General features: G+C 38.2%; 2 protein-coding genes across 5 annotated transcripts; one reads left to right on the top strand and one right to left on the bottom strand.

The window, feature by feature from the left end:
• On the top strand, positions 3,557-8,597 carry LOC18773768 (G patch domain-containing protein 8). 4 transcript variants are annotated; one of them, XM_020566263.1, is made up of 8 exons: positions 3,557-3,667; positions 4,498-4,576; positions 6,247-6,457; positions 6,735-6,889; positions 7,119-7,262; positions 7,366-7,469; positions 7,585-7,750; positions 8,274-8,597. In XM_020566263.1, exons 2-8 carry the CDS (start codon positions 4,508-4,510, stop codon positions 8,349-8,351), a joined length of 927 nt encoding a protein of 308 aa, XP_020421852.1. In that variant the 5' UTR covers positions 3,557-3,667; positions 4,498-4,507; the 3' UTR covers positions 8,352-8,597. The 4 variants fall into 4 exon arrangements, with proteins under 4 accessions (XP_020421852.1, XP_007205629.1, XP_020421853.1 ...); XM_007205567.2 differs by having other exon boundaries at positions 3,559-3,667; positions 6,262-6,457; XM_020566264.1 differs by lacking the exon at positions 3,557-3,667 and adding an exon at positions 3,925-3,986.
• Positions 8,701-12,601, bottom strand: LOC18772585 (aspartic proteinase). The gene is made up of 14 exons (XM_007207301.2): positions 12,329-12,601; positions 11,528-11,876; positions 11,384-11,444; positions 11,209-11,303; positions 10,989-11,101; positions 10,695-10,863; positions 10,555-10,594; positions 10,271-10,335; positions 10,073-10,186; positions 9,921-9,985; positions 9,445-9,601; positions 9,228-9,347; positions 9,035-9,123; positions 8,701-8,939 (listed from the first exon to the last, which is right to left on the bottom strand). The coding sequence occupies exons 2-14, from the start codon at positions 11,873-11,875 to the stop codon at positions 8,855-8,857; spliced, it is 1,521 nt and encodes a 506-aa protein (XP_007207363.1). The 5' UTR covers position 11,876; positions 12,329-12,601; the 3' UTR covers positions 8,701-8,854.

Below are 12,979 nucleotides of genomic sequence, written 5' to 3' on the forward strand. Positions count from 1 at the left end.
GTTGCAAGTAGCCTTTGTAAAGACGATCCTAGTGGGTGGAGAATCTTGGAGGATTCAAACTTCCAAGGAAGTAATGGATGGTTGAGATGACAAATTTCTTATGGTCCTCTGCTTTCTCAATTGACCAAAACAGACTCAAGGCATTATTGGCACTTTATTTTTCTCAAGTACTTGTACTTCCATGGACCTTCCATTGAAATTTACACAGAGATCTTTTGGATAGTGATATTGCACCTAAAACTTACTGCTACCTTTCCCACTTTCATCTTCCCCATCATATAATTTCCAATGATGATCATCCAAATCTGACCTCTTCTTTTGGGAGTTTGTTCTCTACCACTGCTTTTATTTCTGCTAACAGTACTTATGTCTGTGAAGAAACACTATGCCTAGATACATCTGCATGTTGTACTAGGCTTTAAAAACAACTATATAAAGTAAAACGCTTAACTGAACTGTGTTAGATTCCAAAGTTTGTAGCCACTTTATATGAATTTCAACCAGTATTTCGCTTGAATTAAGACATTAGAGTTCGGTTCTCGTCCTTCCTTTCCCTAAGATCTAATAGAGAAATTTCTTGTATGTGACCATTGCATGGAATCATTTTTGAAGCCATGGGCCTCCTTTGTCCCTAAAGAGCTAGAGGGGACAACTTTATTATTATTATGGTTTTTGTCAATCAACAACTTTATTATTATATGGTTGTTCTGAAAATGCCTGAAAGAATACTATGTGATGGGAATGAGGGTCACAAATCTAAAGGACTCTATACGTTCTTTAAAGATTTTAATATACTTGCACCTCCAAACAATTTAACCATGAATTTAATTTGGTTTATTTAACAAGCTCAAAAACCAAGCTGCTGTATCATCAATCAAGTGAAATTTGATGCTACACACAACCTGTCATGGGATTGTTGCAGATTGCAGATCAAAAGGCAACCTTAAATCACGATGTTGATTGCAGAGATGGGGAAGATTCGGTTAAGTAACGTAAACCATTGGTACCAAATTGTACATTAACTTACTAATTATCATTCCTGAACTAAAAATTTACTGTTAATATCTTGAACCTGCTGCACTTCTGCTTATTTCATGTTTCTTCTACAATTTATTTATTTTAATAAAGAAAACACTGGAGAACTTTCACACTGATTTGCTTCTTGGTGCTTATATTATAACAATCTACTATAAAACATGATGAATGATGTCATGAAAAGTAGGCCAAAGTTGTCATGTATTAACTACTTTTAAGGAAACTCAAAACCAGTTAGTTTGAAGATTTTGAAAACCAAGATATAAGAATGAACAAAAACACTGAAGCATGATGGTAGGCATAATCTGTACTTAAAAGGGAAAAACAGAAGGTTTGATAAACAGAAACAAATTCTTGATGATATTTATTGTAGTGATTCACAAACTAAACTAGATTCAACTTATTTGAATAAAATAACAGTATGATACACTAATAAATGCAGAGAGGCATAGCTCCTTCTTAGGACTTTCCAGCAGGGTTTACAGTTAAGGTTTGGCAATCAGATTCTGAGACAATGCTCTTGTGGATTCTGTCAATGAAAGCAGTAGCTTTGTTGTCGATGCCGGGCTCAGCTATCCACCCGCCTCTGTCCTCCTCACTAGGCCACACCTTTCTTGCACTCATATTCAAATCCTCCCCCATGTCATCTCCTCTGCGAGGCCTCCTCGATTTGAACAAGCTGAAGAATGAGAAGGAGGATTTTTTCTGCCTGTTGTTGCCTCCCATAACTCTTCTTTGACAAGAAAACAAATTAAGCACAGGGCTTTAGGTAATGAGATGAAGAAAGTACAAATGTTACTCTCTTCGGTTTGTAAGAAGGAAGATGTTCTGTATTTATAGTAGGAAGTAGCCTTTGTTAAAATGATCCTAGTGGGCGGAGAATCTTGGAGGATTCAAACTTCCAAGGAAGTAATGGGTGGTGGAGATAACAAATTTCTTATGGTCCTCTGCTTTCTCAATTGACCAAAACAGACTTAAGGCATTATTGGCTCTTTTATTTTTCTCAAGGACTTCCATGGACCTTCCATTGAAATTTACACAGAGATCTTTTGGACAGTGATATTGCACCTAAAATTCATTGCTACCTTTTCTACTTTCATCTTCCCCATCATATAATTTCTAATGATCATCAACAAATCTGACCTCTTTTTTTTGGGGATATAATCAACTTTACTGTGAGATGTATTTAATTAACAGATACCATCTAGGATTTTGACACCAGAACAGGTAAAACCCTCGCGATCTAGCGTTTAAATTATGATTAGTTTGTGCTTGGCATGATAAATGGGGTTTTTCTAGAGAAAAGAATTATTATCTTCACTTTCTTTCTCCTTTAAAGATAAGGCATACAGGAAAGTGGTAGGTAGCTACTATAAAATGTAAAGAATGCACAAGGTATAACAGCCAGAAAGTTCCCTTTGTTCTTTGGAAAACAGCTTTGGTGCACTGGTAGGTACTTGTAGGGTTTAAAAAAAACAAGGGGTTGGTCCCTTTTTCTTCTCAGAAGGGCTCAGCCTACCCAATACACACAGTTTTTGAGTTCTTATTGCAATCAACCGGTGTGCATATTGCTCAGAAGTAAGGTTTCCTTTTTATGTAACATTGCATGCAAGCTGTCTAGCTTTAAGGTATCTGAAAATTTACTAATTAAAGCCAAAGTTTGGCATGCCCCAACTTATTCTTTGAAGCAAGAACCCTTTTATTCCATCTTTTCAAGTCACTTAAATAAGGTTTTCTTTCTAGCTGTAATCACATTGATGAACTAAAGTTCATACAATATTAAAATTCTTCAAGACCAAAGAATCATGCTTGATATTTTTCAAGCGCCCAATTGTTTGATGATCAATGTGGGCCTGCAATATTTAAGTGATTAGTTTGTTGACACGTTTGTTAATCTTGATTAAGCAAACAAGAAAGAGAATTTGGAAAATGTGTGAGTGATAGCACAGAAGTTAGGCAGGATATGCTGGAGGAAGTAGAGTTCTAGATTGAGGTGCTTGCTTGCTCATAGGCTAGAAAATCTTCCAATTTCAATGCATAGAACTCTTTAACTACTTAAATAATTGTTAAGAGACGATACTTCTAGAGATGTTGGCAACGAAAATAATTAAAAAAAACAAATTAGCATGGAGAAGGAAATGTTAAACAAAAAAAAAAAAAATCTTTACCATGTAATGCATGATTTTCCTTGTGAGCTTATACTATGAATTTCAAATAAATTGACTCATCTCGTACAAATTAAATGTCACTATGGCGAAAAGTAATCACACATTGTCACATCACAGTGACGGTATCTTAAACCAATCACGCACTGTCATCTTAAATCAATCACCCCTTTAAGTATCGAGTAATTGGACGGTTCAGATCAAACTTAAACCATCCAAGGGTATATATTTATATGTTAAACGTCGAATGATGTAGACCAAGCTCAGTTGAGCCCAAATGCGGATTGGAAGTTGGAACGACCCATCTATAGTTTTGGGCTATCCAAGCCCATCTGATTTATTATAATCACGACTCGTTTTTTGACCAATGGAAGAGAGTCAGAAACTAGGGAAGTAGGCGATACCAGATCCTGAGCATCTTTGGTTCTTCCATTCGCTAGAAATTTTCAATTTCTGGTTCATTCGAGGTATGTATGCCTAAATTGAATTGGTTGGTATCTGCTAATGCTTTGATTTTGTTAATTTGTTGCCGGCTTTTACCATTTATCACGGTTTTTTATGTTCGAAAAATCGGCCGCCTAGGCTTGTCTGGGCGGCTGGGCGAGTCGGGTCTTTTTTTTCACTGACTTTAAAGAAAACCTACCTCACGCTGCCTTTCCTTCTCTCTCGACAGACCACCACCACAAGGCCGCGACCCGCCGGCCACCCGCGACCCGCCGGCCACCCGCGACCCGCCGGCCACCCGCGACCTGCGACCTCCTCGCCCACCCGCGACCCTCTCTATCTGTAATTATATATGCCATTTTTTTCCTAGGCACCCGCCTAGGCCCCGATTACTCTTCTAGGCGCTAGGCCCCTGCCGCCCACCTATCGATTTTTCGAACATTGCGGTTTTTTGTTTTATTTAATTATAGTGTTAATTTGGGGCTTCTTATATGATTGCCATTTGAACTATTCAAAAGTATTTGTCTTTGCAAGATTGGTGATATGGGTTTTTGACTAATCTGAAGAAACAACTCGATTTTGTGTATTGGTTCTTCAGTTTGGGCTTAATTTGAGTTTTTATTCTTTCTTGAATGCCAGACGCCTTTTTTTTCTTCTTTTTTTTGATAGCTGGGAATTTTGTTCTCCAAAAATAGATTAAGTTTCTCTTATTCTGCTTCTTAAACTAATTATTAGAATTTTACAAGAGTAGCTAGAAAGTGGTGTCTGGTGCTTCTCAGCATTATTGCAGTATGTGCTTTCTTTCAGTTTTGATATTGAATGCCAACATTTTCGTTGGTTCATGATTGTTTAGGTAAAAAATAATGGCCTACCGGTATAAAGGTAGACAGGAAACAAGCACCCGAGGCAACCAGCCAAATGAGAAAGATCAGGTAACTAATAGATTTGTAGGATCCTTATTTTTCTATTTATTTTAGATCTGGTGGAATGTTAATATCATTAGTTTGTCAAACAAGCAGCTTTTGTATCAAACTCTAAAGTGGTTTGCGAATTCTAAGATTCTCGAATATTTATATGCAGCTCTTCATAGAAATCATTATTTTTAGGGTAAATTTTCAGACTTTGCTACACAAAGTTTTTTTCGTCTCAGTTTCATGCTTAAACTTTGATTTTACTGTCACTTTCATACCTCCATTAGTTTGACAGTCAAGTTTTTTGTTAAACAATGACGTGGCACTCATAGTTCCACGTTGACCCACTGAATTTGCGCCACGGGGACCAATAATTAAATAAATAATAATTTTTTCTCTCTGGTCTCTTCCCCTTCCCCTAACGTCACTTTTACCACAACCACCACCCAACCCAAAGCCTGACCACCACCACCACCACCACTCCAACCCCATCGGAAAATCACCAACCTCCACCACAACCCACTGCACCCACCTTCAACCCCTCAAAATTGGAAAATCACTCACACTTTCTCTCTCTAAACGGCCACTCTTTCTTTCTCTCTCTGGAATTACAAAATGGGGATGCGAGCTTGCAAAACTGGAAGGACCTATTAAGACCCATCACCCTCCACACCAATAAAACACTGTAAATCCATCCACCCACCCCACCATTGCTGAAATTTCAGAGCAAAGCAACCATCTTTGAGCAAATTGGATTGAAAAAAAAAACCAAAAAAAATAAAATTCCAGAATGTATGAGCTGCTTGAATCTGAGCGCATGGGTTCAAATCTAAACCTGCTCAATGTTCAACCAAGCAGGCAGATCCAGATCACAACCTTTCAACCAGCAAAACCCATTTGCAGGCATTGCCCACTTGCAGGCCATGCCCATTCGCAGCAAAACCCATTCGCAGGCCATGCTAGCGGCTTGCGCTGTCGAGATGATCCACACCATGTCGTTTATCCACGACGACTTGCTGTGTATGGACAACGACGAGAAGTCATATGTGGAATCGTTGTAAAGTATGTTCATGAATTTGGCAAAGAAGTCGTATGGAGATGAAGAGAGATAATCCAGATCTGATTTTATAGGGTTGGGTCGTGGAGATCTTGGGGTGTGGCTGTGGCTGTGGCTGGAGGTGGAGGTGGTCACAGAGAGAGGGCTGGAGGCTGCAAAGGTGAGGGTTAGGGGAGAGGGTGCTACGGTGTATCTAGGTTTGGTCATGGGGATGAAGATGGTGTTAAAAAAAGAGAGATATATTAATTAGATTTTTTTCTTTATATTTTAATTAGATTTACTTTTTTATTTAGATTTATTTTATTAGTCCAAGTGGCACAAGATGTTTGAGTACACATCGAGCTCTGAATGCCATGTCATTGTTTATCGGAAAACTTGATAGTCAAACTAACGGAGGTATGAAAGTGGTAGTAAAATCAAAATTTGGGTATGAGACTGAGACGAAAAAAATTTAGTGTAGCGAAGTCTGAATTTCGGGAAACTTCCGGGTAGTAAAGTGAAATTTACCCTTATTTTTAATTTGGATTACTTTAATGTGTACTTAGCTAATTTTTGCATTAATATTTTGGTTTATTTATTTGCTAATGTGTGCATAGGGATTTGTAATTCTCAACTTGCTATGGTGCATTACTAGGACTTTATTGTACAGGCATATCAGGATTCACTAGTTGATGATCTAGCCGAGGAATTTCGACTGCCAATTAATCACAGGCCAACGGAAAATGTCAATCTGGAAAATGTGGAACAAGCATCATTGGACACACACATAGCATCATCTAACATTGGTTTTAGGCTTCTCCAAAAGATGGGGTGGAAAGGGAAGGGGCTTGGGAAGGATGAGCAAGGTTTGTTATTAGTGAAATATTGATGATTGTGTGCTATTCGTGTTCTGTAGTAATTAATTATTATCTATAGAAATTGACCACCTTCTTTCATGGATAACTTCGTTGTCAGCTTATTTCAGTCCCTTCAAGTTATATCACACTTCATGTCTTGCTGTTATTTACTCGTTATACTCTTAGTTTGACCCATAATTCCTGTTAGTTCTTGCTATTGTTGGTCCTACTGCTTAAGCTCTGGTGTTCTACATTCATAATGTTTTATTGGGGGTGTCATATACAGGAATCACTGAGCCAATAAAATCTGGGATTAGAGATCCAAAATTAGGAGTTGGAAAACAAGAGGAAGATGATTATTTTACAGCAGAAGAAAATATCCAGAGAAGAAAACTTGATGTTGAAATTGAAGAGACTGAGGAGCATGCAAAGAAGCGGGAGGTATGGCTTTGATCTTAGTTGCTATAAGTATTAAGTTATAGATAGCATTGAGGTTGATGCTTTACTTTTTCTTAAACCCAAATTTAATAGCAGAAGGCAGCATATAGCATATATGTGTGTCTTTTGAAGGGAATAGGACCATCAACTTTCGAAGGTCCTGAGAATTTCCTGCAGTTTTTATTACCTGGTGGCTTCTACTGCCTGCTTCGTGCACATTATGAAAATCCAGGTGTTAGCAGAACGTGAGCAGAAAATTCAAACTGAGGTGAAAGAAATACACAAGGTGTTCTACTGTGATCTTTGCAACAAACAATACAAGTTGGCTGTGGAATTTGAAGCTCACTTGAGCTCATATGATCACAATCACAGAAAGGTAAGTGACCTATGTTGATCTATACATTTCTTTGACTTAATTTTGTCTGTGGGGGTGTTTCCAATTTGGTCTGAATCGGCAAATCCTTAAATGAGACTTGCAGCGTTTTAAAGAAATGAAAGAAATGCATGGTTCCAGTAGTCGGGATGATCGCCAGAAACGAGAGCAGCAGCGTCAGGAAAAGGAAATGGCAAAGTTTGTTCAGATGTATACAATCATTTTCCCTTCCTTGGTTTATATTCACGATTCATTTTTGTATCTGCTTCTTTATAATCTCATGTTTATAACATTATCTTCTTTTGTCTTCTTTAATTCCGTGTAGTGCGGACGCCAGGAAGCAGCAGCAGCAGCAGCAGCAGCAGCAGCAAGAAGAAGAATCTGGATCTGCCCCGGCTTCCACTGAACTGACAAGTGCTACTACACTTGCAGACCAGGATCAACGGAAGGCATTGAAATTTGGGTTTTCTTCTAAAGGTGGCACGTCTAAGGTATGTGTACTGCTTTTATGGATCTAGAGTATTGATTCTTACTGTTTGTTTTAAAGATGAGTTGATTAAAGAGGAAGCTGATTTTTCATGGTGTATTTAGCATACAACTTCTATACACGAGCGATTATTCTGTGAAGCATGGGTGTGTAGACTGAGAAATCTTCCTTTTTGAGTTCCTTTAATGACTTGTTGCTAATAATCCTATCTAAACTCTGTCGAAGTATATCTGGTTATATGTGATATTCTTGTTTTGGTAAAGTTTGTTTATATGATACTTGAAATATGTTGTGATGTTTGCTTTCATTGCTTGGCTCCGATGCTTCAAGTTTCACTGCCACCACCAACACTTTTTTGTCAGACAATGAACTCTGCATATCACACTCTGCGCTTTGTGACTAAACAATTACATGGGACACATATTTCATGGCAATGTGATTCTGGCATTTGTTATTAAGGCAATCAGCCCCAAATGATTAATTTTATACCCTCTTTAACATATTGGTACTTTTCTCCCATTTTACAGAGCTCGTTCAGTAGTGTTGCAAAGAAGCCAAAAGTTCCTGTGGCCTCAGTGTTTGGCAATGATAGCGATGAAGAGTAGGTGACAGTGCCGCTGTAACCGGCCATCAGCTTTGTACCGTATAAAGTTTGCATTGCCTTTGCAATTATGTAGTTTATGTGACCTACACCCGCAGTTAAAGACATTTGTGATTCACGAGATGAAACATCGTGTTTTTATAGCCCAATCCAAGTCAAAAACATTGATGCTTATGAATGGTTGGTTTGTAAAGATTATTTGTTATGATAAGTTTACTATTGTTTATGAAAGTATCAGAGCTCCGATTGATAAAAGGAAACAATTCGATTAAATGAAGTTAACCCAAGTGATGTATGTGTGCTTGCAAAACATATCCATTCAAAGTGAGAAGGAAAAAAAAGATCTGTAATAAAAGAAAAGGAAATATAATAATAAAAAAACCATCTATATAAAGCTTAAACGTTGGGAGTCAAACATGAGAACATCATCTGATCACAATGTACAACATCTCCATCTTAAAAGTTTCTGAAGATCACAAGATACAAAGAACCAAAATGATATGGCTGTTAAGCAGCTTCTGCGAATCCGATTTGAAGGTCACCAAAGTCGAACACGGTGTGGTATGGCCCCATGAATACGTCTCCAAGAATCCTGCATGCACATTATGTCAGCTAAGCCTAAGCCACAGTAACAGAAACCTTAAAAAAGATGCAGAGTGTATGAATGGTAAGGTTTTCATAAGGTACCACAGAGGCCCAGTTGGAGGAGCAAGATCAAGAGCCCCAAACCCGCTGATACAGATGGCAGCAATGCCTTCTCCAGTTTTCAGAATATACTGGAAAAATATGGCAAATGGCACCAGTAATTACTTCTCCGAAACAGCTTACATAGGCAAGAAAGTATTAACTACAAGAAGAAGCTGTAATGTCAAAATCTAACTTGTTCCGGAGTGAGGATGAAAGGTTTATCTCCAATGGTGAAGGTCACGTTTGGCATGCTCGAAATGCTATTGCAGTCGATTATGGATTCTCCCAGTGGACTTGGAAGGCTCTCACAGAGCTGTTAAAATTTTGTACCAACATCAATGCTCAGCACAACTCGGAAATTTATTTATAATTTTGGCTTCCCGGAACAGGACATGGTACTAGCAACTCACCTCGTTGATGTAGCTTAGGACTCTGTCTTTTGCTCCTTTTTGTTTGAGCTGATTCTGGGCCCAAACAACAGCCATCTCACAAGCTGTGCACAAAGCACTGTCACCAGCAGATGAGCCCTCCCTGCTCTCCTTCTCAACCACTGTTTCAATCCCAGTGCTGCCCAGAATTGGGTTTTAGACCATCAACAGTGCATAAAAAGAGAAGAGAAGGGTATATGCTTGATACAGACAGGGTTTTCACACGAAACCTTCAACTATTATGAGTTCCAGTATTTGTGCTGCGCTTAACCTTCAAACAAATGACTTCTCCCCCTAAAAGTAAGGCTGATCACTAGAATACCTACTTTAACTACCATGGCCGCACCTTCCATGAAACTGCTTTCTTAAGATTAAATAACCTTCATAGTCTAAGGCATCGATACGCTGCAGGCATAGTAAAAAATAAAAGCATCATGTAACCATAAGAATATACTGACCTCACATACTGAGCCCCATTGAAAACGCACAAACCAAGCTGCTTACATACTTGGTCAGGTTGTACCTGCAGAATGCAGACCATGGATAATCCTTGGAGATATTGAGTTGAAATGAAAGGTTAATATTTGGTTGAAGATAGAAAACAACCCACCCCTGATATTAGAAGATCCCAAATCAAGTCTCCATATTGAGACACAACTTGCTTGCACTCTGCACTTACTACTCCTTCAGCTCCAATAGCATGGTTAATTTCAGTCACAATAGTCTGAAAAGAATAGCCAATATTAAATCAAGCATCGAGTCCTTTTGAAAGTAAAAAAAATAGTAGAAAATATATGGAAGCACATACCGTTGGACCAGTGAGTAAGGACGTTCCTGAATCCACAACAGCAGCACAACCCCCCTCACAAACACCTGGGTACAAGCACTAACTTTAGAAGTTTCATAAATTCATTGCATTTTCTTCAGAATTTTGATATTAGACTACTTTTCTAAAGATTATAAGACAACAAGAACAATCAATGATCAGAAAAAATATCCCAAAGTATCTCCTCCACAGTTGATATAGCAGGAATTCTCCATGATCTAACAAGGTATCAGAACATGTCTATGCTTAAGGTGCTACTGAATCACCTGTTGACAAGTTCCCGATTACAATATCGCCCATTTCAAACTGAAAACAGGGAAGAGATGTTTAACTCATTAGATATTTAATCTCCAAGAATAAAGAACAAAACAAGATGCAAATGGTCCAAACATATAACTTCTAGCACCTGCCAATAACCCTTTCTAGTAACTGGAACATAGGTATGCTTCCCTTTATAATGCTTTGAGTCAACACCACCGAAAACAAGTTCACCTCCTACTTCTGCAGTTGTGTCTCGGTTAAGCCAGAATGAGAAGACATCATCACTTAAAAGACCTTGTTCCGCCATGGTTTGCCTGTAATCTTAAAATGAATCAACTATCCATGGCATTGGACATTTTATGGAGAATAAAACCTACAAAGCATAATTTTGAGGAAAGAGACAATACAGATTTAACACAAAGTTTAGATATAACAATACCACACTGGTGTGGCATTCCCAACAGAGATTTCCTGAAACCCAAGGCCAAGAAGTCCATCAAACTTCGCCAAAACGAATGTGAGGCTGCCCTCTTTTGTTGCCTCAATGAAATCCTGAATTTACAAAGTAGATGAAGGTTACATGCATCACAAAGGCTGCAGACACTACAGGCATCTAGTCTGAAAATGAAAACGAAGAACAAAACAAAGCAAAACCCCACTTGATTTTTGACAACAAGGTCTCCAACTTCAACATTGTCTTGACTGAAGAAACCAGAAATTGATCCACTTCCATATGTTATTTTGGCCGACGTTCCTGAACCACAAGGAAACCATTATAAATCTGAACTTACATTTGGCAAAAGGTAGCCCCTTTAAACTCATATATCACATTACCAATTGCCGTGTATGTGCTGGACTTGCTTGACTTGTACTTCGTATGGAAATAGCATGCAATCTGCATGTAATTATGAAAACAATTAGTTACTTTGTAGACAGGAGATTATGGAACGTGACAAGGTAAAGTTAAACAAAACTTACAGAAAAATAGCATTTTGATGATGGAACCCAAAGATTGGAACTGCCAGTATCAAATATGACAGTGAAGTTCTGAGGAGGTGAGCCAATTCCAATCTCCCCATAATATTGAGCATCCATGTAATTATTGAGAGGTACTATATCTTCATCTGAACTACCCAAGTAATGATTCTGATTCATGCCCTTTAGACTCCCTCTGTAATTTGCCAACCTTTCTGCTCTTGCAGCTTTGATGGTTTGAAGATCCAAGGGTCGCTTCTTCAGACCGATTCTCACTAGGCCATAAGCAGGAACAAGTGAACATGTTAAGGCCCATAAGTAGACGGCCACCAAGAGGTATTTGTGCCACATCCTGTCAAAAAGAGTGACAAAATTAAACTGAATGTTGCAGAAGTCATACAAGAATCAAAGGATGAATCAATCACCATATCTAGCAACCGAATTAGGATGTATCAAGAACATTGGCTCAAGGGCCCTAGCTATCAGTCTTTTTGGGAGTTGATGATATAAGTTCTTAAAATTTCCAAATTTAAGGGAGTTCAACTATAACAAGAAGTAAATTGCTGTTGTTGGGTAAGTTTAAAAGCAGAGAAGAATTGAAGCAGAACAAAGCTAGTTTGCTGATCAAGTAGGCAAGACCACTAACAAAGAACCCCATCTCCAAAAAAAAAACTCAACAAATTATTACACAAAAATAAAAGCTACTATGCATAAAAATCATGAAGCCATGTGATGAAATCAATCTTTTGGTTGATGTAGTGATGATGTTCATGATGATCATGAAGATTTAGTAATTAGTCAAACCTTTGGTCAGCTTAGCTTTGGGAAAGTGGTGGAGCTGCTGCTGCTGCCACAGAACAGAAGCTGGTATGGTAGGAAACTGATGAACCAAGAAGTGTCCAGAAGAACATGTAATCCAGGAAAGTAGGAGTTTAGTAGATCCCTTCCTTCTCATATACTACGTGGTCCAATGTCCAGCATTAGTTGCTCACTCTGTCTGCATCAGAATCACAAGGCCACGCGCCTTTCTAGCTCGTGAACTCAAAAGTTTGTGCTTGCTGAATATGTTTCCCAATTTTATTATTGTTTTCATTATAGATAAAAGTCTGTTAAGGACATTCCCTTGTAAAATTAGCTAAAGATAATATCACTGTCAGTTTTGTAGAAAATAATAATAATTATTATTATCTGACTGAGAAATGTTATGGCTAAAGCCTAAAGGTAAGGTACGATCACGATGTACAGTACAGCCATGCAATAATATCTGATGAAAGTGAAACAGAAGCTACCCAGAAGTTTCAAAGATGAAAAGCCGTGGACAGGAAGGAGCGGGGTGCCATCCGAATTCAAAGCTCTTGTCCTTTTTGCAAATAACTCCATTTTCAAAATCAAAAGACAATATATAAAAATGAAATAATTAAAAAACCAGACTTTCTTAGTGTGCAATCATCATGC

Source organism: Prunus persica, chromosome G6 (genome assembly GCF_000346465.2).
Source record: "Prunus persica cultivar Lovell chromosome G6, Prunus_persica_NCBIv2, whole genome shotgun sequence".
NCBI lineage: Eukaryota > Viridiplantae > Streptophyta > Magnoliopsida > Rosales > Rosaceae > Prunus > Prunus persica.